Here is a 26626-nt window from a genome sequence, read left to right on the forward strand (position 1 = left end):
AGTGAACTCGCTTCCTACAGGTCTCAGCTCAAGTGTCACCTTCTCAGGGAGACTACCCTGATGCCCCATTAAAAATGGCACCACCCTCACCTCCAACATCCCTTCTCTATCGTCCCTGCTTTATTTTTCTCTGTGGCTTACTTCTTCACTGTTTGCTTTTAAGTGCTGGGACCACAGCAATTGTGCACATGGAGGTGCGTGTCTGTGTTTTTTTCACTGCTGTATCCCCAGCACCAAGGACAGTGCCTGGCACGTGGTGACTCTCGACAGATGGTTACTGAAATGCATGAACTTTAAATATAAATGAGTGTTCTCAGTGTTTGTACCTGCAGAGGTGTCATTCCCAGCTCGTGTCCACTTCTTCCCTGAGCGATTTTGGATAAATCGTTTACGAGGCGCTCAAAAATGTTAGCAGCATTTAAATCACAGTCGTAGTTGACATAAATATCTACAACACACTGGGCATCTTGGAAAATAACACATGGATATTAGAAATTCTGACCGAACACAGACAGCAGTTACGTTATCTTATTAAATGAGATTTCTTGGTCAAAAACTTTTCCCAGTGAATTACTAACTCAGGTTGGACACACCTCACTCTGGAAATGCATGTTGGAAGGACTAGCTGAAATCTTAGGCAGCTGCTTCCTGGTACTAACTGAAATCTTAGGCAGCTGCTTCCACCTCTCTACAGCTCGCTTTCCTCATCAAAAAAAGGGAGAACTGCCCGATCCAATTCTTAAAGTTGTGTAACTTTTATGCAGTTACTCTGATAACAAATAGATGCTCAGTTTATAGCTACACAATTGTACGGTGTAAGGGAAATCCACATGTACCTTAGCATCCAATCAAGGGTTGGCAGCACCAAGACCCAGGACCCTGAGACTTACAAACCATGTTCAGCTTGTAGGTAGGGTGACAAGTGTCCTGGTTTTCCAGGATTATGGGGTTTCCCAGGACGTGGGACTTTCCATGCTAGAATCAGAAAGTCCTGGGCAAACCAGTCTGAGTTGGTCATTAGGTTAGCAGTAGCCTTTAAGGTAATGATTTCCTCAGCACTTCATTAAAACTCTAAAAGGAGGAGTTAAAGGTCTTAATCTGGACTTTGGAGAATGAAAGCATCAAAAGTGTTTCTGGGCAAGTCAAATAGATGAGCACCCTCAGGGTGAAAATACCTGCACAGATCCTTGTCAGGGTCTGAATGACCATCCACCTGTGCTCAAAAGAACTTGTTGATGTTTCTAAAATGTTCAGGAAAATCTCTTTGAAAAAGACCTATACGACAAGAAGAAGATAAAGGAGGACACCAATCAACAGTTTAAATTAGGGCTCAAAACCCCCAAAGCCTTTGAAGAACAGGCGGAGCCTATGAGTGAAGCAGCCCGGGCAGGAGAAGAGGTGAGGCCCACACACTGCTGACCAGCACCGGAACCCTGGGTGGGAAGAGCTAACAGGGTAGGACCACAGTGAACCGAGAACATGGCCCCATCAGAGGGAGCAGCTGCTCCTGAGAAACCACCAAGAGCTGCTACGTGGAAAGGCAGGACCGGGGTTGTGGTTTTCTTGAGAGAAATCACAAATCTGGATTTTCATGGAGAACCTGATTTCTCAATTTGGAAACTAATTCGAGTTATCCCAAACAACTTATAGGCACATGTTTGGGGACTGAGCCCAACACACAGACCATATGATTTAAACCTTTGGTTAAAATGAAAGGTATACAAGATTTGGGGGCAGTAACTTTTTATGAAAAGGTGTTCTCTTGCTCAAAAAATTCTTCTTTGGGGTACCAGCAAGTAGACTGTGTAACTCTAGTTCCTGGGGACTATGCTGCCAGCAGTTAACGCGTTAGGCAAAAGCGTCGTCAAACTTAAAAAAAAAAAAAGTCAATTTGGAGTCCATACCTCTATCTGCATCTTCAAGTGCATTTTAAAGTTTGAAAGAAGAGTAAGAAAAATGGCAAGAGAGAGCTCAAAGACATCAGGCACTGAGGAGACGCCGTTTTTGGACAACGCCACGCAGAGATACTGCTTGATTGCATTGATGAACATCTCGTGAGTCCTGAAGACCGGGCCAGCGTTCTGCAACACGGAGAGGAGGAGCTGCAGGGAAACCACCTTGGAGCGCAGCTCGTGGGATCTGGCAAAGAAAATGGAAAACAAGGACAGAGCTGAAAGGTGAAATTTTAGAAAGGATGTTTCTTGAGAAGGTCTCACTCCTCTACCAGTGAGCAGGATTTTCTGAGAAGCCAGGGAGTTGAGAATTGGCAACAGCACCTAAATGTCAAGAGAATGAGGGCAGATGGCATGAGGTGGGTTCTCACAGAACCTGCAGGCCCTGGGAGAACGAGAGCTGCCAACTCCCCGTCATAAAGCACAGAACCGAGCAGGAGCAAACTAAGTGCACACTGACTCTGGAAAGCTGGTTCTGCAACTAATCTAATAGAACCAATCACTTCACATCAATCACGTGAGCCTCAAGCGTCTGTCCCGCTCCACCTTCAGAGACGAGGAGAACAGTGCTCTTCACCCATCTGCCTCATGCTCCCCATCCCTGCGCACAAGGGATGCAAAGAATGGGAAACTTTCATGAGTCTTTTCCCTAACAGTCATCATATTCTTAACAGAAGAGTGAGGATTATTATTAGTGACTAATAATAATAATAATAATAATTATAGTAACTATAAAACTCTCATAAAGTACTAGGCCCTATGCTTGGGATGTCAGTCTATCATTTCACATCATTGATCCTGTGAGGTGATTTTCCGTATTCCCATTTTTCAGATGAGGTTTAGTAGCTCATACGGCCATGAAGTTGGTCTCAAGTAAGCCAGGGCTGAACACAGCTCCCTGTGGGTCCAGAACTTCTGCTTTGACACTCCACAGCACTACCATCCTTGTGGTACATCCTTGACTCTAAAGGTTTGGCTTCTCTGAGTTGAATCTGGGGCTTAAATCTGTATCCACAAAGCAGAAGTTTCCAATCAGGGTAAGAAATTGAGGTTTCTATGCATCCTGATGGTGGACCCCCAGATCAGGAGATTAAATTAATTCATTAGTCAGTAAAAAGAAGATGAATGTTCAATATAATGATTATTTTTAGCACGTAAACCAAGGAAAGGAAAATCGGGCACAATAATCATGGTTGGTGGGAACACAGAGACAATTCATGATGAAAGGACTAGGGGACCTGCCTGAGCCTGAAAAAGTTGTAAAACCATCCTGTAAATTGCTGAATTTACACCAACCAGGGGACAAGGCCCTGGGGTTTCTTGGAGCCCCCAAGATCCTCCTGGGTCATTTGGGTTATAGATGGCCAAGAACTGCTGTCTGCTCACTTTGGATCTGGGGGACCTTCGCCCAGGGGTTTCATGGACAGCTTGCACAGGGAGCGAAACACCAGGAAGGCGTCCTTCTGCAGAATGTGCGAGAACCTGGCGGCCGCTGGATGTCCTGGTGCATCTGATTCCTAAGATTAGAACAAAGATGAGAAAAATCAAAGGGTCCAAACCAAAGGATAACTCTTCAAAGATAAGAAATGTAATTATCTCATGAAAATTTAAATTATTGGGTGGGCCAAAAAGTGCCTTCGGTTTTTTTAAGTAAAAATAAAAGACACATTTTTCATTTTCACCAAGAACTTTATTGAACAAGGTATTCCCCCTTCTGTTCCACTACCTTCTGCCATTTTTCAGGCAACTTCGTAATTCCATCTTCCCAAAACTTTTTATCTTTTTGAGCAAAGAACTGTTCCAGGTGCCTTTTACAGTCTTCCAGGGAACTGAAATTTTTTCCATTAAGAGAATTTTGTAAAGACCGAAATAAATGGAAATCCAAAGGAGCAATGTCTAGTGAATACGGTGGATGAATCAGAACTTCCCAGCCAAGCCGTAAGTTTTTGCCTGGTCATCAAAGAAACATGCGGTCTTGGGTTGTTATCCTGATGGAAGATTATGCGCTTTCTGTTGACTAATTCTGGATGCTTTTTCTTGACAGCCGCTTTCAGTTGGTCTAATTGGGAGCAGTACTTGTTGGAATTAATCATCTGGTTTTCCGGAAGGAGCTCATAATAGAGGACTCCCTTCCAATCCCACCATATACACAACATCACCTTCTTTGGATGAAGACCGGCCTCTGGTGTGGTTGGTGGTGGTTCATTTCGTTTGCCCCACAATGTCTTCCGTTCCACACTGTTGTACAGTATCCACTTTTCATTGCCCGTCACAATTTATTTTAAAATAGGAACGTTTTCATCACGTTTCAGTAGAGAATCGCACATGGAAATATGGTCAAAACGTTTTTTTCCCCTTAACTTATGTGGAACCCAAACATCAAAGCGATGAACATAACCAAGCTGGTGCAAATGATTTTCAACGCTTGATTTGGATATTTTGAGTATGTCAGCTATCTCTCTAACGTTGATTGTTGTCAATTATTGTTTTGATTTGATCACTATCAACTTCAACTGGTCTACCCAACCTTGGAGCATCGTCCAGCGAGAAATCTCCAGCACGAAGCTTCACAAACCACTTTTGATACATTTGATCAGTCACAGCACCTTCTCCATACACTGCACAAATCTTTTTATGCATTTCAGCTGCGTTTTTACCTTTCTTGAAATAATAAAGCATGAAAATGTTGCTTTTTTTCTTCCATCTTCAATATTAAAATGGCTACACAAAAATTCACCAATTTTGATGTCTTTTTTTAAAATGTCTGCTGATGTGACAGCTGTCACATACAATTTAACAAACCTGTTTCAAATGAAGTTAAAGACAACTAAGTGCTACTAGAGCCATCTTATGGAAAAAACTGAACGAACCTTTTGGCCCACCCAATATTTATTCAATGGGGAAGTGAGGGATGTGGAGGAGGAAACAATATGTCAAAACAGGAGCTTATGGGGGAGTCATTACAGCAATTCTAAAAATTGTTCCTTGTCCTTCAAAAAGTGGGTGTGGGTGGTTGAAAATGATAAACGAGCAAAGGTTAAACCATAAAAAAACCCAAAACAAATATAGGTAATTATTTATATTAGCTTGGGTAAAAAAGGTATTTCTAAGAATATTATTGCAGGATAAATGGGGGAAAAAAATGACAGGTGTTTTGTTTTAAAATAAACTTCTTTAACTAAAAAAGTAAGCTACATTAAAATTTTTTTAAAATAAATATTTGCAACATATGACAAGGATTAAATCCTCAACATACAAAAAGTTCTCATATTTCATTCAGGAAATATGGAAACCCTACTCCCAAATGAAAAACAGGCAGAAAGCATGAGTAAGCAATTCACCAAGAAATGCAAATAACAGATAAACCAAAATAACCTTACTACTAATTATTAAGGCAGGATCTTTCTTCCATCAGACCAGCAAAGATTTGAATGAATGCTACTGCCCAGTTTTAATGAGGGAATGGGAAAATGAGTGCTGAGAGCCTCCAAGTGGGTAGAAATTCGACCACTGCCCTCCTGGCCGCCTAATTTGATGTTAAGGAACAAAAGCCTTAAAGCTTCCAACTCCTGACCCAACAATACCACTTGTATGAATTTATCATAAAGAATTAAGGATGGGCATAAGATCTATCTACAAGGATGTTCACTGTAGAACTGTCTCCTGTGACTAAACTGAAAATAACCCAAAAACCTAATAGGGAACTGTTACATTATGGTAATCCATGATAGAATTTCACATGGCCATTAAAAACATTAGTTAGACATATATGTACTACTGATGTAAAAAGATGTCCATAAAACAGTGTTGAGTGAACAAAGTTGCAGCCTAGTACATAACACACAAACACCTAGTGTGGATTTAAGTACATCCCTATATAAGTGCATTCTTAATGGGGATGATGTAACCCCAAAGGGACCGCTATAGACTGGATGTCTTTGTGCCCCCCACTCCACCCCAAAATTCACATGTTGAAATCTAATCCTAATGTGATGGTATTTGGAGGTGGGGCCTTTGAGAGGTGATTAGGTCACGAGGGTGGAGCTCTCATGGATGGGATTAGTGTCCTTATTAAAGAGGCCCCAGAGAGCTCCCTCGCCCCTTCTGCCAGGACAGGCAGAAGTGAGCCAGGAAACAGACTTTCACCAGACACTGAAACTGCTGGTACCCTGATCTTGGACTTCCCAGCTTCCAGAACTGTGAGAAACACATTTCTGTTGTTTACAAGTCACCCAGTAAATAGTATTCTGTTATAGCAGCCTATACAGACTAAGGGGCAAAAACTGGTTGGGGGTGGGGGCAACGGGTGTGGAAAAAAATCATTCTTTTTGTGTATAAAGCACAGATACACATACAGTACATAAACAGATATCTAGTTTACCAATAGCTTTAAAATTTCATGAAACAGGGTGATGAATGGGAAAAAGAAATACATAAAAAGGCTCCCGTGTGTGCGTGTGTGTGTGTGTGTGTGTGAGTGTGAGTGTGAGTGTGAGTGTGTGAGAGAGATCATTTAAAAGGTTGAGAAACATTGGTGAAAAGGTACAGTGAGAGAGTGGGTTCAGGTGGGATGTTAATATCATTTCTTCCTGTTTTGAATGTTTATATATAGTGTTTTCAAGAGAACAACAAAGCTACCTAAAAAAATAATAATAATGTAGCAGACACACTTAGGAGGGCCCTGAAAGGATGTTCATAATATACCTTAAATTTAAAAAGCAGGTTACAACACAGCATATACGTTGTGTTACTACGTTTAAGTGGTAAAAAACATGGGAGGGAGAGAAAAATCTAGAGTATAAGTAAAATGTTAACAAATGTTATCTCTGGGTTAGAAGATTATGGATGACTTCTATTTCCTTATTTTCCTTCTCTATATTTTCTTATTTTTCTATAATGAATGTACACCATTTTGAGAGAAAAGAAAAGGGGCAGGAAATGTAAGTTTTTAAAAGTCTGAATAAATACGGTTTAACAACCCTATTATATACCACCACCATTAGCATGTTCTAAGAATGGAACCTATTAACACAAAGACTATCAGGCCAGGATGGTGTGACTAAAGAATTGAACAGGGCTTGTTGGTTTTCACTTGCTTCTTCTGATAGAGATTTAATTCTGCATCTTCTAAAAAAGTAAAAACCAAAACAAGCCTGATAGGAAGATCACCAACGTACCAGATTATCTGCCGATGACAAGGACTGCCTGTCGTCCGCTATCCCATTTGTCTGTGAGTTTTCGTCACCTGCTGGGGGCGCAGCATGTTCCTGGCACTCCAGTTCACCCAGGACCCTCTCAGGCTCCGTCAGACCGTGCTTTTGTGCTGCTTCTTAAAATACAATGCAAAAGTCATCACCAAGTTATTAGTACTTACCCTAAGAGGTGGCCTCACACCAAGAAGAAGTTATTCACATAACCTTCCAGCTACTGCTTCTTCCCTTTCCCTGAGCCACTGCCCTGCTCTGGCTATATGTGTCTATTACCCACAGCCCCACTCCCAGGTGGCTTCCTTCATATTGTGGTCCAGGTCAATGGTGCCTCCAGAATTGTGCAATACAGCAGTCCTGCCCACCCCTACCTACTTCCGAAGAAGATTAGAACCAGCTAAACATAAAAAGCACAGATTTTTTTTTAAAAAAAGGGCTACTAATACAGGGGTTAGAGAACAAGAGTTACATAAATGAAAAGAGTTTGATAGTTATGATAGAAAACCTCAGTCACAGGAAAAAAGAAATGTAGACCTGAGCTTCCTGGCAGCCATGTGGAAAAGGAAAAGACAAAGAATTAAATAGATTCCATCATTTAATGAAAGAAAGCACATCTGATGATTAGCAGAACAGCTGAACTCTATGAGGAATTTACCATGTGGATCATTATATATTTAAGGGACACCAAACAACTTAATAAGCATAATCGCCCATAATGGTTTTTGAAGCATATATTCATTCAACAAATATTTATCAGGCGCCTATTATGTGCCAAGCTCTGTGCTAGGGGCTGGGGGATATAGCAGTGAACAAGACAGATAAGTGTTCATTACGTGAGGACTTCGTGCATTGGTCCCAGAAAAAAAAAAAATCTAAAGGTATGAAATAAAATTATTTTATTTTAAAGACATTTCTATAAAAAGTTAAACAAATAATGAAATCTATGAATATAGTTTGGTGGTACCCTAAATTAATAAAAGGATAGGGCTTAGAGCAGTGGGTCAAACTTTTTTGACCATGACCCTAAGAAATACATTTTAACAGTCATGACCCAGTATACACGTGTGCACATAAATAAATCACTGAAACATGTTTCATGAAACAATGCTTAACATTACTATATGAGTCACATTCAGCTCGCATCTATTTTCATTTATTCTCTTCCATTTAGAAAACGCTGATTGCAACCCACTGATTTATTGACTTCTCAATCCATTAATGGTTTATTGGCACTGGAGCTGAGTGTTCAGCACATAACCACTGACCTGAGATTCTGGGTAAAAACAAAGGAAAAATCATCTGATAGTCATTCTGAACTATACAAGGTTAATTCCACTGAAACTACACCAAAAACTGAGGGAGTTAAGAATGAAGTCTAACAAAATGAACAAAGCTTCCCTGTGCATCTGATACCTGCTGACGTGGGGACAGTCCCCTGGATACATCAATGGCTGGCCAGGAAAATTCACCACCTCAGGGCTCCCCGCCCACTTCTGGAAAAACCTGGCTGTATACAGGAGTGGCCCTCTGCATCTCCATGTGAAGCACCCAACTCTTAACATTGTCAGACTGTGCTTCTTGAACCCAACCCGAGTGAGAAGAACACGAATCACTAACGACAAGTAATTTCTGAATTCCATATGAAAGTTGGGCAGACACGGGCAGACTCAGTTTCCATGAGTTTACTGGGGGTGGGCACTAAAATACCTGGCTGGGGACTTCTGTGAAGGAACGAGTAGGAGGAAAGGCTGGGGTCTTGGTTCTTACCTTTAACTGCAGACGTGACCACATCTTCTAAGATCTCCTTCACCACTTCCTGAGCTCCATCTTCGGTCCCTACACATACACCAAATACACAAACGCAAACACATACATGTGGGCATTTCCAGGGAAAACTAAGGAAGGTGAAGGAGATTAAGAGTCACAGTCGGAAGGCAAGGGTACAAATTAAGCCCTCTCCAAAGCCAAATCTGACTGTGTCCCAAGAAATCTGGAAACTCATAGGCAGCATCTTCTATGACTCGGTTTTCCCTCTGTGGAACACTAAGGCCTCACTGTCTTATACATTCTTCCTTCCTGAGTCACAGCTGCTGGCCCAGGGCCCTCTCTACCACCCCGGCTTGGAGGCAGGAGCTGGACTGTATCCAGCTATGGTTCCTCGCAGAACAGAAGAAGGAGCTTCATCTTGTCCCTTCACCTCGTGTACCACAGAGCCCTGGTAAATGACATGCCTTCTGCTGCTTCGTTTTCCCACACTGTAAACCCAGAACTTAGCATGAGATTTCTAATGTGACAGTTGAGAATTTACTAAATTTTAAATTGAATTATTCTATAAAATGTTAACTGTTTAAGTGGAAGAGGTTTGGTACCAGTTGTTTTTGTAGAAAACTAGTTCTGGGAGAACTAGTAAACAGCACTTGACTAGACTTTTGGAAGTAAATATTACTGATTTATAAAACATCACTGACAAAAAGACCATCATGTTAAATAAACAAAACCAAAATAACCCTTTAAATTCTTCTTTAACGAGGATTTTCAATCAGGCCACTATTTTTATGAGTTCTGGGCTTGGTCCACTGGATCCTGGAGAAGCAGCACCAAGTATTTTCATTTCCATTGAGCACTTAACTCATGTGAAAGAAAAATGTTGCCCCACATATCATATCAGTAAACAAAGGATGTTGCAGCCAACAAGCCACGAGGGTCGCCCCCTACGGTGAGCCCTGGGGGAACTGAGGATGGAGACAAATGACACCACGCCCTCAGCCACGGCAGCCACCTCCAAAGGGTGCACCCTGAGGGGACTCAGGATGGGAAAGCACAGGATACTGGCCCCAGATAGTTAAGGTGCACATCAAAGGAATGACTTCAATGAGCCCAGACTCTTGCATCTTCCCATACACAGAAAATCACTCAATTCATTAACTTGAGATATCTGGTTTTCTTTAATTAACTAATATTTTGAAGTTCCGACTACCTGGTCTTTGTTGCAAAAACTCCTCTATACCCTGGCTCCTCCCTGACCTCAGGCCCTCAGAGAGGCTGTGTCCTGGCTTAAGTCCTCAGGTTTGTCCGCCAATAAAACGTAATTCTCAACTTTTATCTCAACTGTGCATTTTTTTTTCAGTCGATACTCACCATAACTATTTATTTATTCTCCACCCCCTAGCTTTACTGAGGGCTAATTGACAAATCAAACCATCATAATTATTTAAATGGGTAAGTAAATTTATGTGGAAAATACTGATGTCATATGCTCTTCTTAGAGGGCCAAAAAGAACTTGAATGGAAGTTAGAAAAGTCCGCAGCCACAGGCAAAATCTTCTAAACCTGTTTTTTCATCTAAATAAGATGATTTAGTCTAGATCAGTGTTACTCATACTTCAGTCATTCTCACACAACCTTCACAATTTTTGCCATTTTCGTGCACCACTTATATTATTATATTTATTTTTATTATATTTATTACATACATATTTACATACATATTTAACAGTGCTCTTTAACTCACCTTAAACAGTAACTAATATTCACAAAATCACAGGCTTCATACGCTAATCATACTTTCTGAATGCGTGTTAAAATAAATGTACAACTATTAAAATAAAAACCATTCACCTATGAGCCGTCTAAGATCTCATCTACACCATGATTTGGTAAACAAGTGGCTAGATATTTCCAAGTTCCTTTCTAGTTCCAACATTCTCTTATGCTATGATTTAATAGAATTATGATGACAGTTTCTAATCTGTTAGTCCCTTGTACACATTCCCAAGAAATAGCAGCCTGATGCATACATTTCATCAGAGGAGCTGCAGGCTTGATGAGTTAAATCAGAAGCTGGGAAGTGGTGGCTGCCGGGTACATCTGGTCTGCAGATATGCACTGTTTAGCCTACACCCTGCTTCCCCCTGCCCCCAAACTTTAGTGAGCTATAAGTGACAAGAATTATATATATCTAAGGTGTATGACTTGATGATTTGATATATGCATACATTGTGAAATAAACACTACAAACAAGCCAATTAACATATTCATCACCTCACACAGTTACCTTATTTTTTTCCCTTTTTTTTTTTTTTTCTGATGAAAACACTTAAGAGCTACACTCAGCAAATTTCAAGAGTATAGCACAGTACTGATAACTCTGGTCACACGGTTGCATATTAGATCTCCAGAACTTATCCATCTTGCATAACTGAAACTTCGTACCCCTGACAAACATCTCCCCATTTCCCCAGCCACCTTTCTACACTATCTCTATGAATCTGACTACTCTAGGTACACCTCATATAAATGGAATCATGAAGTATTTGTCTTTTTTGTGACTGGCTTCTTTCACTTAGCATAATGCCCTCCAGGTCCATCCATGTTGTTACAACTGGCGGGATATCCTTTTTTAAGGCTGAATAATATTTCACTGTATGTATATAACCACATTTTCTTTTTCCATTCATCTGTTGATGGGCACTTACGTTGTTTCCATATCTTGGTTATCATGAATAATGCTGCAGTGAACATGGGAGTGTAGATTATCTCTTCAAGATCCTGATTTCATTTCCTTTGGTTACATACTCAGAAACAGAATTGCTGGATCATAAAGTATTACTATTTTTAATTTTTTGAGGAACCTCCATACTGTTTTTTTTTTCCCCTCCATACTGTTTTTTTGTAACAGCTGTACCAATTTACATTCCTACCAACAGGGTACAAGGGTTCCCTTTTCTCTACATCCTCTCCAACTGTTTCTGATGAAAGTCATTCTAACAGACATGAGGTGGTATCTCATCGTGCTTTTGATTTCTATTTTCCTGGTTATTAGTGAAGTTGAGCACCTTTTAAAATGTCTGCTGACCATTTGTATGTCTTCTTCTGAGAAATGTCTATTCAGGTCCTTTACCCATTTTTCAATGGGGTTATTTGTGGTTTTTTACTCTTGTATGAGTTTCTTAGATATTTTGGATGTTAACCCCTTATCAGATATATGGTTTGCAAATATTTTCTCCCAATCCATAGGATGCATTTTCACTCTGTTGATTGCTTCCTTTGCTGTGCCTATGCACTGCTTTCTAAAACTTCTGAATTAGCTGTGAACATTTAAAAACTGGGAGACATGTCATAAAAATCCAGATCTCGCTTCTATTTAAAAAAAAAAAAAAAGAAAGAATATCTGGTAACACTGGCCCCAACCAGCTAGAACCAGGAGCAGCTGTCCCCTTTAGCCAGGGCATGAACTTGCAGATGTCCTGCTGCCTCATTCCTTGCCACTCCCAACTGTCTCTCCTCCATTGAGGTCAAGCACAGAGAGTAGGAAAGGAACACATGCCTAGTAGCACGTCTCTGACAAGAGTGGTAAAAATGGGAGACTGACAGGGTAGGGTGTTTTAAGAACCTCAGAGAGAAAATGTTCCTCAACACGGTGATTAAGAGTGAGGGCTCTGGAGCCAGTATGCCTGGTTCAGATCCTGCTCTACCACTTCCCAATGTGGGAACTTAAGTAACTGCCCCGAGCCTTGGTTTCCTCAGCAGTAAACAAGGATGATTACAACAGCACCTACCTCACAGGGTTTGTGAGAACTGGATAAGATAAAACACGTAAAGCGTTTAAAATGATGCCTGAAAAGAACAGCACTCAAACGTTAATTTTTCTTAGGCCTGTGTGTTTTATATGTAGAGCGCTAATTGCATTAAGACGTTCACGATGCCCTGGTGATAGAAGCTTTCTCGTTTCTGCCATCTGCCTGGCCCTGGAGACTAAGTCCATATTGGAATTTCCCAACTAGCCATGTTGAAAGCACTTTCAGTTAGCTAAAGCCTTCACTATCTTTCACTCCTACAGAAAAAAGTAAAATTTCCATTTCAACGTGGATCTCCCCTTTCCTTCACTGCCGTTTTTCCATTTAAACAGCATCAGGATCACCATTTTTTTGAGGGATAAGAGTGTTTAACCTATTTTCCTTGACAGGCTGGATCCATACCAGCACCCATTCAAAATTAAAAGTCTCAGGCTAGGAAGGGGTGGGGGAGTCAGGAAGTCCAGACTCCCGCGGAAGCTTCCTGCAGAGGCAGCTGCTGCTGAGGAATCCCACTAGCGGCCCAGAAGCAGCAGGACTCCACACAGGAACCCTGGGCCGCTTCCCCTGCTGACATGACAGCCTGCAGGACTCAGAAGAGGCTTTCCTGGATGGTGCAACGACCACTAAGAAGGCTGCTGTGTTTAAGTTTCAAGCCTGCTGTGAAAATGTGAGACAACCAAATCAAATCAAATCCTTGCAAAGTTCAGAGTACACTTAAAAAACACTGGTTTTGCTGGTTTGCGGGGAAGTCCAGCGGCCACCACCTGGCCGTTACTGATTTAGGTACCAGACCCTACCTGTTTCACAGACTCTGTCCCCAAGTAAAATAAGATGGACACCTTGACTAGGTTCAGATTGGAGAAACCCTTGCTGCCACCCCCTCCCTAGCCAGCTAGACAACAACCCCCGAGGCAGGCACTGCCAGTTACCTAACTCAGATCCTTCTTCCTTTCGGAAGGGGCTGTGCCTACGTTTCCTGGCCTTCCTAGTAGAAAGGGTGGCCATGTGACCCAGTTCTAGCCAATGAGGGGCAAGCCTAAGTAACGGGGATGGCACAGGCTTCCAGGAAGGCTCCTTAGAAGGGACGTGACTCGGCTAGGGGTCCTTTAGTCCATAAAAAAGAAAGAAATCTTGCCATTCGTGACAACATGGATGGACCTAGAGGGTATTATGCTAAGTGAAATAAGTCAGAAAAAGACAAATCCTTTAAGTTTTCACTTATATGTGGAATATAAAAAACAAATGGACAAATATAACAAAACAGAAATAGACTCACAGATACAGAGAACAGACTAGTGGTTGCTAGAGGGGAGGGGGGGTGGGGTATGGGGCAAAATAGGTGAAGGAGCTTAAGAGGTACAAACTACCACTTATAAGATAAATAAGTCACAGGGATGTAATGCACAGCACAGGATACACAGTCAATAATATTGTGATAACTGTGTACAGTTTGTCACCTCTAAAAATATCAAATCACTATGTTGTACACCTGAAACTAATACCAGGTGGTAAGTCAGTTATACTTCAATTAAAAAAATAAAAATTAATCAGTCAGTCAAAGATCCTTACTCGCATGGTGCTTACATCCTAGCTGGGATAATAAATAAGTAAATTACACTGCTACATGCTAGGGAAAAAGTAGAGTGGGAGAAGGGAGACCTGGAGTTAGAAGGGGCAAGTGTGTGCATGTGGTGACAATGAAATATGACATACACCTGTTTCCTAGAAACGAGGCTTTGGTGATGTCCAGCATCTAAGCATTTGGTAACGCGTAAGAAAACGAAAGGGAAAAACCAAGGCACAAAGCTGTTTGCTGTCACATTCTGGCCAAATACCAATACGGTTCCTCAAATGTATGAAATACATTGGACAACTTATTGTCCCAAAATAAATGTCCATTACACAGCTAATAAAAATGCTATAAACCAATGAGCTGCAAAGCCTCCCTGTAAAGCAGGCTGTGTCAAAAACAAGTCAGAAAGAAGGGGGACCTGTGGGTACATTTTGTTGTTTTGATAAAGTGTTAGCCTGAGAACTTTGTTTGTTTAAAGCTATTTTAGTTTTTTTTTTTTTTGGCCAGGCGGCGCCGTGCAGCATGCGGGATCTTAGTTCCCCGACCAGGGACTGAACCCACGCCCCCTATAGTGGAAGCGTGGAGTCATAACCACTGGACTGCCAGGGAATTCCCCAGACCCTTGTTTTTTTTCTGGTCGACAAAAATAATAAAATTCCTAAAGCAGAGGATCTGGTATCGTTAACGTGGAAAACAGACTCACGTTATCCTACTGCACTGTTTCCATTATCTTCACGTCTGATTACCATCTGAAATATTTGTAATTTTTTTCTCTAAACTAACTCATTTTTTAAGCTTTCACTTATGTGAAAGATAATAACAGCAAACACTTATAGAGCCCTAAGTGCCAGACACTGTTCTCATTAATTCTCACAAAACTGTAAGTACCAGTTGTATTCTCATTTTAAAGATGAGGAAACTGAGGCTCAGAGAGGTTAAAGATTTTGCTCAAGGCCACAAGCTACTAAGTGGTCAGTCATGATCTGAACCCAGGCTGTGTGATCAGAACCCCCACACTGGCTGAGGGAGGATACATTTTCTCTATTTTGTAGTACCTAAGAGTTGGGTTGTTTTTCCCTTAAAGAATGGGTTGCAAGATGAAAAAAGTGAGCTAAGAAATCTGTGAACACACTGGTAACTCTGTACCTACAACAGCTATATATTAGCTGTATACATGTAAAAATGCTAAAGTCTAATGCTGGGAGTTAAAGAGTCAGAATCTTAAAAATAAACTTAAAAGAAAAGGGGAAGTGACTGCTCGTGGGTACAGGGCTGGGTGTGATAAAAATGCTCTAAAACTGTGTGGTGATTGTTGCAAAACTCTGTGACCATACTAAAAAGAACTGAACTGTACATTTTAAACGGGTGAATTTATGGAATGTGAACTGTATTTCAATCAAGCTGTTTTTTAAAAAATTGACAAGAATAGTTGGGCCATTGGAGGGGTGTGAATGGACAAATGGGGTGAGGTCCCAAGGGAAGGCTGTTGGCCATGCCCTAAAATTCACATAAGCTAGTACGTCACAGGCTCAAAAATCTCATTTTGCGAATTTACAAAGAGCTATCTGATCCACTTCTTGGTCAGGCCAATAAGACTAACAAACTGTCGATTTATCAACTCGGGATGAAAAACTGCTGAGGGGAAAAAGATGCTCTGGTCTGTCGGTGAATTGTCATCCACACAAATTTCACTGGGAGGCACATTATCCCAAGAAGGCCCAGGAAGGGTTCCCAGTAAAGCAGGACAACGTATGTGGAGCACCCAGGTAGCGAGCCCCACGCCTGGCACAGTGACTGCCTAGCCAGGGGTGGCTACGTGACGGCCATTCCACAGGATGGAACCCGCAGGAGAGCTGGATGTGTCCTCTGTCACAGAGGCACTGGAGCCTGGGGGCCTCGGCAGCCTGGACTCTACCCTGGGGTGCAGTGTCCCCCAGGCCGGCACCTCCCCCATCTGCCTCGCAGGCTGCCCTTCCTCCCAGGCCTCCCAGGCTCCTCAAGCGGTTCTCCTGAAGGACTCGTTCTTTCTTTAGAGCCACATCTGGAGAACTGGAAGCCCGTCACTCTTTGTAAGGGTGACGGTGCACCTCCATTCTGACCTACCATTTGCAGGTTTGCGCTGTGATTTCTACAGGCAATCTGATGCCCACGTTCTTGGGAGAAGCCTCACGGGGTATATCATACTGGCAACAAAATCCACAGCAATATACTAAGTGTAAAGCATACTTTGTTAGAACAGAATTTTAAGTTAAAAAAATGTACTTACTGAATATGTGTGCTGGGCACCAGACCAGGTGTTGGGAATATAGTGGTGAACAGGGTGGCCAAGGTCTTAGACCGGGAGCAAGTGAACACAAACTCTTCAGTGATGTGGGGTAGTAATAAGTGCTATGAAGGGGACTTCCTTGGTGGGGCAGTGGTTGAGAATCCGCCTGCCAATACAGAGGACACAGGTTCGAGCCCTGGTCCAGGAAGATTCCACATGCTGCAGAGCAACTAAGCCCGTGCACCACAACTACCGAGCCTGCGCTCTAGAGCCCGCGAGCCACAACTACCCAAGCCTCTGCACCTAGAGCCTGTGCTCTGCAACAAGAGAAGCCACGACAATGAGAAGCCCATGCACCACAATGAAGAGTAGCCCTCCCTCGCCGCAACTAGAGAAACCCCGCATATAGCAACGAAGACCCAATGCAGCACAGCAAAGGAAACCATAAACAAGACGAAAAGACAACCCTCAGAATGGGAGAAAATATTTGCAAATGAAGCAACTGACAAAGGATTAATCTCCAAAATTTACAAGCAGCTCATGCAGCTCAATATCAAAAAAACAAACAACCCAATCCAAAAATGGGCAGAAGACCTAAATAGACATTTCTCCAAAGGAGATATACAGATTGCCAACACACACATGAAAGAATGCTCAACATCATTAATCATTAGAGAAATGCAAATCAAAACTACAATGAGGTATCATCTCACACCGGTCAGAATGGCCATCATCAAAAAATCTACAAACAATCAATGCTGGAGAGGGTGTGGAGAAAAGGGAACCCTCCTGCACTGTTGGTGGGAATGTAAATTGATACAGCCACTATGGAGAACAGTATGGAGGTTCCTTAAAAAACTAAAAACAGAACTACCATACGACCCAGCAATCCCGCTACTGGGCATATACCCTGAGAAAACCATAATTCAAAAAGAGTCATGTACCACAATGTTCATTGCAGCTCTGTTTACAATAGCCAGGACATGGAAGCAACCTAAGTGTCCATCGACAGATGAATGGATAAAGAAGATGTGGCATATATATACAATGGAATATTACTCAGCCGTAAAAAGAAATGAAATTGAGTTATTTGTAGTGAGATGGATGGACCTAGAGTCTGTCATACAGAGTGAAGTAAGTCAGAAAGAGAAAAACAAATACCGTATGCTAACCCATATATGTGGAATCTAAAAAAAAAAAAAATGGTCATGAAGAACCTAGGGGCAAGACGGGAATAAAGACGCAGACCTACTAGAGAATGGACTTGAGGATACGGGGAGGGGGAAGGGTAAGATGTGACAAAGTGAGAGAGTGGCATGGACATATATACACTACCAAATGTAAAACAGATAGCTAGTGGGAAGCAGCGGCATAGCACAGGGAGATCAGCTCGGTGCTTTGTGACCACCTAGAGGGGTGGGATAGGGAGGGTGGGAGGGAGACGCAAGAGGGAAGAGACATGGGGACATATGTATATGTATAACGGATTCACTTTGTTATAAAGCAGAAACTAACACACCATTGTAAAGCAATTATACTCCAATAAAGATGTTAAAAAAAAAAAAGACCCAATGCAACCAAAAAATAAATAAAATTATATATATTTTAAAAATCTGCCGCTGGACTAAAAGCAAAATAAAGTAACCTTACAAAGGATGAAATAAAAAAAGTGCTATGAGGAAAATAAAAGAGGATGATGGGACAGAGTGATGGGGAGCTTCAGAGAGAGGGATCAGTTAGAACTGAGAGACCTGAAGACAAAGCGGGGGGACAAGGAAGGGACAGTAAGTGCGAAGGCACCAAGAGCAAGCACCACACTTTCAAGAACCAGAAACACTATCGCAAACAAGGGGAAAGGAAGTAAAAGAAAGGTATAGGGTGGTGGGCAGGGCCAGGGCACACAGGGCCTTGGAAGCTGTGGGGATGGGGCAGGCATAGACTTCACTCTGAATGGGACGGGATGGGAAATTATCAGAGGGGTTTAAGCAGGGGGTGGGGGATGGTGATCTAATTCATGCTTTTAAGAGATCACTTTGGCTGCCTTGTGGAAAATGGGCTGTAGTGGAAGGAGGTTCTTACAGCTCAGAGAGACTTGCTTTTACATCTGCACAGCTATGCTTACTACGGTCTGTTTAAATATTAATATTTATTGATTGAACACAGTCTGATAAAGGTTACAGTAAAAACCTGCCTCTCCTTGCCCTGAGAGTTAATAAGGCAAAGATGATGACACATACAGAGGGTGGGCCGGGACTTCCTGAGCACCTTCCAAGACACATGACAGTGCGACTGAGTAGCCTGCAACAGTGTTCACACGAGACACACATGCAGTTCTTTGTGGCAACTTTTTCTTTGATCCCTGCCTTGGGTAAACTGATACAGAACAACATTCCAGCAACAACACTTGGGTCTGTTCCTACCTGTGCCAAGTACTGGTAAATTACAGATGAACAAAAACTGCTCAAGTATGGTCTCTCTGGTAGCAACATACCACCAACAGACGTCATTACCAATAATGGGGCAGAAGAAGATATGACACCAATTATAAAGGCAGGTCAGACATATATACGTTACTATGTATAAAACAGATAACTAATGAGAACCTACTGTATAGCACAGGGGAGAAAAAAAACACAATCTGTTTGTAGACGTATATTAAGTTAACCTTAAAAATGCGTTCCAATATACAGTAGGTGCAGAAAAATACTGTTTGATTCCACTTATACGAAATACCTAGAATAGTCTAATTCATAGAGTCAGAAAGTACACTGCTGGATGCCAGGGGCCAGGGGGTGGGGAGGGGAAATGGGGAGTCAGTGTTTAATGGGGACAGAGTTTCAGTTCAGGAAGGTGAAAATTTCGGGAGATGGATGATGGTGAGAGTGGCACAACGATGTGAAATGTACTTAGTGTCACTGAATTGTACAGTTAAATATGGTTGAAACAGTATGTTTTATATTATGTGACTTTTACCACAATAAAAAAACATTAAAAAAAAAAAAAAAAAAGGCGGGTCAGATACTTCACCGTAGAGCCGTCAGCTAGAGCGAAGAATTATTTGGCAGAATCACTTGGGAAGAAGGTACATTCTTGAAAAATATATGAACTTAGGATCTGGTTTGTACAAATTGCCCAGAGAGAGATGCAAACATTCAGAAATATATGACAACCCAGTCCAAAATTTCATGCCTAATGTTTTACTTACTTTAAGACTATCATCAGGTGTGGAATATCTCTTTCAATTAAAAAAGCAAACACAACCAAATAGTGTACTTGGTCTCAGAAGAAGAAAACAAAGCTATCTGTTTATCTGTTTCTCTGTGAATCCACCCACCCACCCACCTTCTGGCTCCCTTCACAGATGTCCATAAATAGCAACTAACTGTCCGGCAGTGGGCAAAGCACGGAGATCCTGTGGATACATGACAGAGGAGGTCCTTGTCCTCCTCTGGGAGATAAAACAGACACTGAACGATCAACCACCCAAACGATTAACTCCTGGGAGACAAATGCTCCAAAGTGAACCCATGGCATTGAAGCTGACATCAAATAGCAGTGGCTAGATTCAATACATTCCAGGAACTATCCAAAGAAAACTGCACAACTGACAACGTGATCTGAGACACCATGCCTCACTGGCTGTGGTTCGTAAGAGAAAAGTGAAAGGGAAGTCAAGGGGGAGGCCCAGAGATAGAAGAGCTGCTATCAGAGGTTTCCTGCGATGACACCAGACAACTCTTTCACCTGCCCCTCGGATACAGGATGGACAGGGAAGCGCACGGGCCGTACCTGATAGCGACGGGTCTCTCTCTCTGGGCACATCTCCATTCTCTGTGCTCACTTCTCCAGAACCACTCCTGCCATGTTCACCATTGGTTAAATTTGTCTTCTCAGGAGTTGTTGGTTTGCTGTGTGCCTGGCTCTGCTTCAAACGACTGAACTTTGGGGACACTGCTGCAGCTTGGATCACAGGGGACTGGGGTTTCGAATGGATTGGTTTTTCCAATTCTCTGGCCTCCTGCAACTGAAAGGCAACGAAAAAGGGATTCAATCTAAATGGATCCAGCGTTTTGATAAGGAACAGAAAATACGCCAGCCTGTTGCATAAAAAATTTCCAAACAGAAGGATAGAATTTAAAAAAGGAAATAAATTCCTTCAGCAAACTCAAAGCAAATTCTGAATGCAAATTTCAAAACCCATGCTAGATTCTCTCTCTGCTTTTTAAAGCAGGATAAAAACAGAGTGCGGAGCACTCAGAGGAGGAAGGGACTGATTTTAAAATGCTATGAATCTTCACCAAGCACCGAGGCCACACATGAAACAGTTCACAGCATGGGATGGTGTCCCGCCCCCCCCAGCAGCTGATAACTGCTACCGCTCACCACTTGGTTTTCCATGCGGGTGAAAATGACGTTCAGCATCTGAGTAAGAGTAGCCTTGGCAGTGGTTTGATTGATGAGATTTTTGCTGGCCAAATAGATATTGTAACATGTCCTGACCGTCTGCAGGATAGTACCCTCGTGAATTTCAATGTGTGGGGACGTCACCGCAGTCAGCAGAGCCTAAAACAGAAATCCGCAATCTTCACCTTCACGAGCACCCACCTCCCATCCTCTCACAGCCAAACTTTTCTACAGGGTTTGGCTTTGTTTTTAATTTGGTTTGGTTTAAGAAGATGGCTCCGCAAACTAAACTGGATGATTAGTACCAAAAGCCAACCCCCTACTGCTTTGAGTTTAAACACAATTATTAACTCCATAGAATACAAGTTATTTAAAGTACATAAGTTGTGTTGAAGTGGGCTACCAGTTTACTTTTTAAAAAGCCAAAAATACAGACACTTCTCTCAGGAGGGAAAGTGCTCCAACTTGATCTCACCTACGCCAATCACAAAATATACATGTTTTGATGCGGGGGAGAGGGTCAGTTTCCGAGTTCCCTGGTGGGTTTTCAAGGGAGCTTCAGGAAAGGTGTGGCTAACAGGGAGCTCCCTCACAAAGCTAATACATCCAGGATTGAAGATGTGAAACACTGACCACACCCATCCTGATCCGTTCTCTGACAAGCAGAGGGGACCACCCCATGCCAAACCATTCCTGGCAGCAGAAATGGAACAGCGCGAAGGAAAGGGAGGGTAGGAGGACAGGGGCAAATTGGTGATAAAAATATCAACACGAGGACCTGCTGAGAAATGGCAGTCTGGGAATCCAGAATTTCGAGGGGAAAGAGCAGAGGATTTGAAGTTGGTTTAATTCACAAGCAATTTACGTAGTTATTAGCAGAACTGTTTACTTTAAAAACACACCTGGTTCCACTCTTCTTGTCTCAGTCCACGCTAATCAGTTCTGACACTTAACAAAAGATCTAAGTGATGCTTACATTTTTCTGTTCCAGCTCAGCACCTCCTGAGACAACTAACACATGGTAAATTAGAAAACCAAATTCCCAAGGGCGATGAGCTTTCTCATTTAAAATCCAGACCAGGCAGACAGACAGAAATACCTTAATTATTTGTAACTGAACTCCTTCATCGGTCTGAGGGCCTTGAAAACAATTGCAAATGGTTTCAACGATCCTGTCAATCAGCCGCTTCCCGGGGGCTCCACTGTCGGGGGCATTGCCGGTGATGTGCCCATATGCGATGAGTTTCTAAACACAGAAATCATAGACATGAGAAGTCTCTGCCAGGCCAGGGCGGAGGCCGCCCACAGCAGTAAGGGGCAGGCCGTGGGCTCGGCCTTTAACTTCCGGTTCCCACGGGTCCCTCTGCTCTCCTGGGCGCAGGGGGCCCAGCCACCCTGAGAGCGCAGCATCCAGCCTGACTTCCGATGGCAGAAGAGCCCACGACGGTGGAAAAGGCACGTGTAGAACAGCCCCCAGCGCACAATCACTTGAGGAAAACATGGAGCGATTAAAAACTATACATAATAGAGACAGAAAGTAGTCAGCGGCTGCCTAGACCTGGGGGGATCCCAGGGAAACAGGGAGTGATTGCTGATGAGCAAAAACGGGGCTTCTTTCTAAGGATAAAGATGGTCTCTAATTAGATTGTGGTGAGGGCTCCACAACTCTGTCAATATATGAAAGTCACTGAATTGTATACCTCAAATGGGTGAATTGTATGCATGTGAATTACATCTCAAGCTGCTAAAAAACTTTTTTTTTTCTAACAGTAAGATACATAAAAAACTAATGATAACATGGTTTGCTTGAGCGCAGGGAGAACTAAGGCAGCTGTAGGCAGGGGTGGGACTAACATTTTGTAGAGCAGGCTTTCATTCTTTTAGAATGTTGAATCATGTTGGTGTATTTTCTATTCCAAAAATTAAAGTAAAAAAACTAACTGACTTCTGTACTTACATTATCAAACTGCATGTCACCCGTGCAGCAGCCTCTTCAGATGAGAGGCTGCTTGAGCTGTGCCCTCTCGGTCAGGTGACAGATCAGTTTGGACAGGGGCCACCTGCCTGCCTGGGCCACCTCACTCCTGACCTGGATTTCATCAGGGACAATCTGAGAGCTGGAAGGGAACTCAAAGGTCAGGATGGTTTCAAAGCCTGGCTGAGATTCAGGGTCACCTGAGGGAACTCGTTACAAATACAGATTCCTGGACCTCAACACAAACTTCCTCTAACAGAACTCGTCGGGTGGAGCCCAGGAATCGGTTTTTCTCCAAGCCTTCCGGGTTATCCTGATGGCTGACCAGATAAAAAGAACCACTCATCTGCTACAAGCCCTCTGGGATCTGTGAATTCTAAGGCACCCTCTGCTTCCAGTGACTTAGTAAAGACTCTGACAAATGCTGTTCTGTTCTTTATCTTTTTGGTTTCTGGCGTGTCACATTCTTGATCTATCTGCCCAGAGTGACACAGCTCCTGAGGCGATCCACAGTGCCGCCACCACTGCAACAGGAAGATGCGCTGCCCTGCGGAGGCCAGATGCCGTTTCTCAATGGCTCTTCCCCATCATTAGCCTCGAAAGCGCCGCCATTCAATAAGCAGGAAGAAAAACAGATGGAAAGAGAGTGACTGAGAGCACAAATATGACACTGCTGGATCGAGTGACCGAGTGAGCAAGAGAGAGGCCTGCACACACTCTGCTGCTCAAGACCAACCCCAGAGAGCTCCAGACGGAGGCAGGGAGGTGCTCAAGTGTGTTTTTGAAGAACAAGTCCAGATGCCTTTTACCTCATCTGCTCTCATTGCTGCTCCCCACGCAGGCCTCCTGTGAGGGCAATGCCGGCCGCCTGGTAAATAAGCTCTGGTGCCGGCCACCTGGTAAATGAGCTCTGGTTTTGGACACTGCTGACTCCTTACTCCTAATGGACTCAAGTCCATTTTGAGTACTGGGTTATGAGTGGGATGGTCTATGAGCTCCTAAAATGTGAATGCTGAAAAGCAGGCCCCACAGAACCCAACACTGATGGTGCAAAGCAAAGATGGAGGTGAATTACAGATGTTTAATTCAAATATAAAAAAGATTGGAAGTATTCGCCCCTCTATGCACTCCTTAAAGGGCACGTTACCGTTCCAGTGGAAAAGGGTTTTAAGTATAATTTTACTCCCTTGTGAGGCAGGGCCGGAAGAAAGCAGAGTTCCTGCAACCTGTGGGTCTTTCTAGTTCTGCCTTCTCACCCTTCCTTGTACCGGATGTTGTTTTGGCACTGGGGGTACAACAGTGATAAGACAGTCCTTTTTCTCACAGGGGCAGAAGCGTGCTTGGCAGGCTCACTTGAGGAAGGTGCTCTGCACAGTGAGTGAGGTAGGAAGTACTAGCAGGTGTAAGCAAAGGATGGACACGATGGGATACATTTCTAAAGACTCCGCCCGGCTCCTGAGTACAGAACAGGCTGGAGTGCAACAGCAGTGGAAGCCGGGCACCCATGACGAGGCCACCTCAGCTGTCTAAGGGGGAGATGCTGGTGGCTTGGACCATGAGGGACTGACAGAGATGGAGAGTAGAAGTTCCTGTCTTATTCTTTGCTGATGCGAAGCAGGGATGGGAAGAAGGGCGGAGGAGGGAGGCCTCTGGGCAGCTGGCTCACTGATACTTGTGTCCAAGGAGGCTGCTTGCACAGGGATGCTACTTGTCAATGCCCCTCTAGACGGGGAGGGATAAGTAAAATGGTTGCATAACATATCATTTATCAGTCCACAGGAATGCCCTCAATTTGCATGTAGTGTTCTGGCATTAAAAACACTGTTGTAAAAAGCAAGCCACAGAAAAATCTGTACAAGTATAAATGATATATGATATCATTTCCAGCTACTACAGCTGAGTTGAAGAGTTGGAATGGAGACCATACAACCTACAAAGCCTAAATATTTAGCATGTGGTCCTCCAGAGAAAAATGATATCATAAATGATATCATTTATGTTAAAAAAAAAAAAAAAGAAAGAAAGAAAAATAAATAAAGAGAGAGAAAATTATACACCTAAATAGGCAACTGGGTTTGGGGCTAGCAGTCCAAGGGCCTTCAGCCTTAATCTGTAAAGTTCTAAAAGAAATTTCTAACAGAGAATGTAGTCAGGTACAATTTATATTATTACAATAGATTTTAAAATGTGCATTAAAAAATTCAAAGTCTTTTAGAAATAAGAGCTAAAAGATAATGCTTGTGGGCTTCCCTGGTGGCGCAGTGGTTAAGAATCCACCTGCCGGGCTTCCCTGGTGGCGCAGTGGTTAAGAATCCGCCTGCCAATGCAGGGGACACAGGTTCGAGCCCTGGTCCGGGAAGATCCCACATGCCGTGGAGCAACTAAGCCTGTGTGCCACAACTACTGAGCCTGCGCTCTAGAGCCCACGAGCCACAACTACTGAGTCCACGTGCCACAACTACTGAAGCCCGCGCGCCTAGAGCCCATGCTCTGCAACAAGAGAAGCCACCGCAATGAGAAGCCCGCGCACCGCAACGAAGAGTAGCCCCGCTCGCCGCAACTAGAGAAAGCCTGTGCACAGCAATGAAGACCCAACACAGCCAAAAATAAATAAATTAAATTAATTAATTAATTTTTTTTAAAAAAAGATAATGCTTGTGGTACGAACCAGATGGCTCAGACCAGTGGTTTCCTACAGCCTTACGTAGAAAGAAAATATTAGAAGTCTGTTTCTATCTACTTTTTTGTCCTACCCTTTTAAAAGGTCTGTTTTTGTATTGTTTATAATGTACATAATTTAATAACAGTAGTACCCGTATATAATCTTATAATTGAAGATATACGAATATTCTGAGAGAATATTCTCAAAAATAATTTATGTGGTTGGTATGTGCCAGAAAAACTTGAAGATCACTCACTAGTTTAGGCAAGACTGAACTAACCCTCCTTCCTCCAGTCCTGGCCTTGGGGGAGTGTGTGGCGGCCAGGTGCTGAAGGAAAGGAATAAGGAGAATCTTTATCACTTGGGAGAAGTGAGAAGGGAAGGCTCTGGGCTTCTCCCTGTGGAGGAGGGAATGCTGAGCTCTGTACTCACAGCAAACCAAACCCAGAAGCACCTTTGCTACCCCATCAACTCTCCATGCTCAAAAAGGGACTCCTTAAAATGTCCAGGGCACAATGTGGATGCATCTGCAGCTGGCTTCAACCCTGCCAAAACCAACCTTTACTCCTAGACACCGGCCCTCCATTTCCAAGGCAGAAGTCACATCACCCACACTGGGAAAAGCCAGTCAAACAGGTTTGCAAGGACAAACCCCAAGAGGAAATGCATTTTTTCATTCAGTATTCCAGGGAGCACCCAGCCACTTTCTAATGTCATAAAAAGGACGATACATTTTGCATTTTGTATACTAACCAAAGAAATCTTAGTGTACCTATCACATTACAGAGAACTTCCGTTCTGAAAAAGAGAGTTAACCACATGCCAAAAGCCTCAAGACAGGTACTGCACTCAAGTCGCTGAAGTACAGCAGGACGTCAATGTTTCCATCAGAAACCATACTCACATGTACACAGAGTTCCAGAAACAGACTATTTCCAGGAAAACACAGCATATTTTTAATTAAAGAGGCCAGAACTACAGGGTAATAGTTAAAAGCAGAGGTCAGCAGCC

General features: G+C 42.9%; 1 protein-coding gene across 2 annotated transcripts in view; it reads right to left on the reverse strand.

Annotated features, from left to right (window-relative positions):
* ARFGEF2 (ADP ribosylation factor guanine nucleotide exchange factor 2) overlaps positions 1 to 26626 on the reverse strand; it is a 100879-nt gene that overhangs the window by 54646 nt on the left and 19607 nt on the right. For both annotated transcript variants that reach the window (XM_061209714.1, XM_061209715.1), the window contains exons 4-12: positions 22078 to 22224; positions 20958 to 21137; positions 20364 to 20598; positions 8927 to 8995; positions 7130 to 7281; positions 3339 to 3469; positions 1905 to 2139; positions 1176 to 1275; positions 327 to 466 (exon numbers count right to left, since the gene is read on the reverse strand). In XM_061209714.1, the coding sequence (XP_061065697.1) occupies positions 327 to 466; positions 1176 to 1275; positions 1905 to 2139; positions 3339 to 3469; positions 7130 to 7281; positions 8927 to 8995; positions 20364 to 20598; positions 20958 to 21137; positions 22078 to 22224 (1389 nt within the window). The remainder of the gene's footprint in view (positions 1 to 326; positions 467 to 1175; positions 1276 to 1904; positions 2140 to 3338; positions 3470 to 7129; positions 7282 to 8926; positions 8996 to 20363; positions 20599 to 20957; positions 21138 to 22077; positions 22225 to 26626) is intronic.

Source organism: Eubalaena glacialis, chromosome 13 (assembly GCF_028564815.1).
Source record: "Eubalaena glacialis isolate mEubGla1 chromosome 13, mEubGla1.1.hap2.+ XY, whole genome shotgun sequence".
NCBI lineage: Eukaryota > Metazoa > Chordata > Mammalia > Artiodactyla > Balaenidae > Eubalaena > Eubalaena glacialis.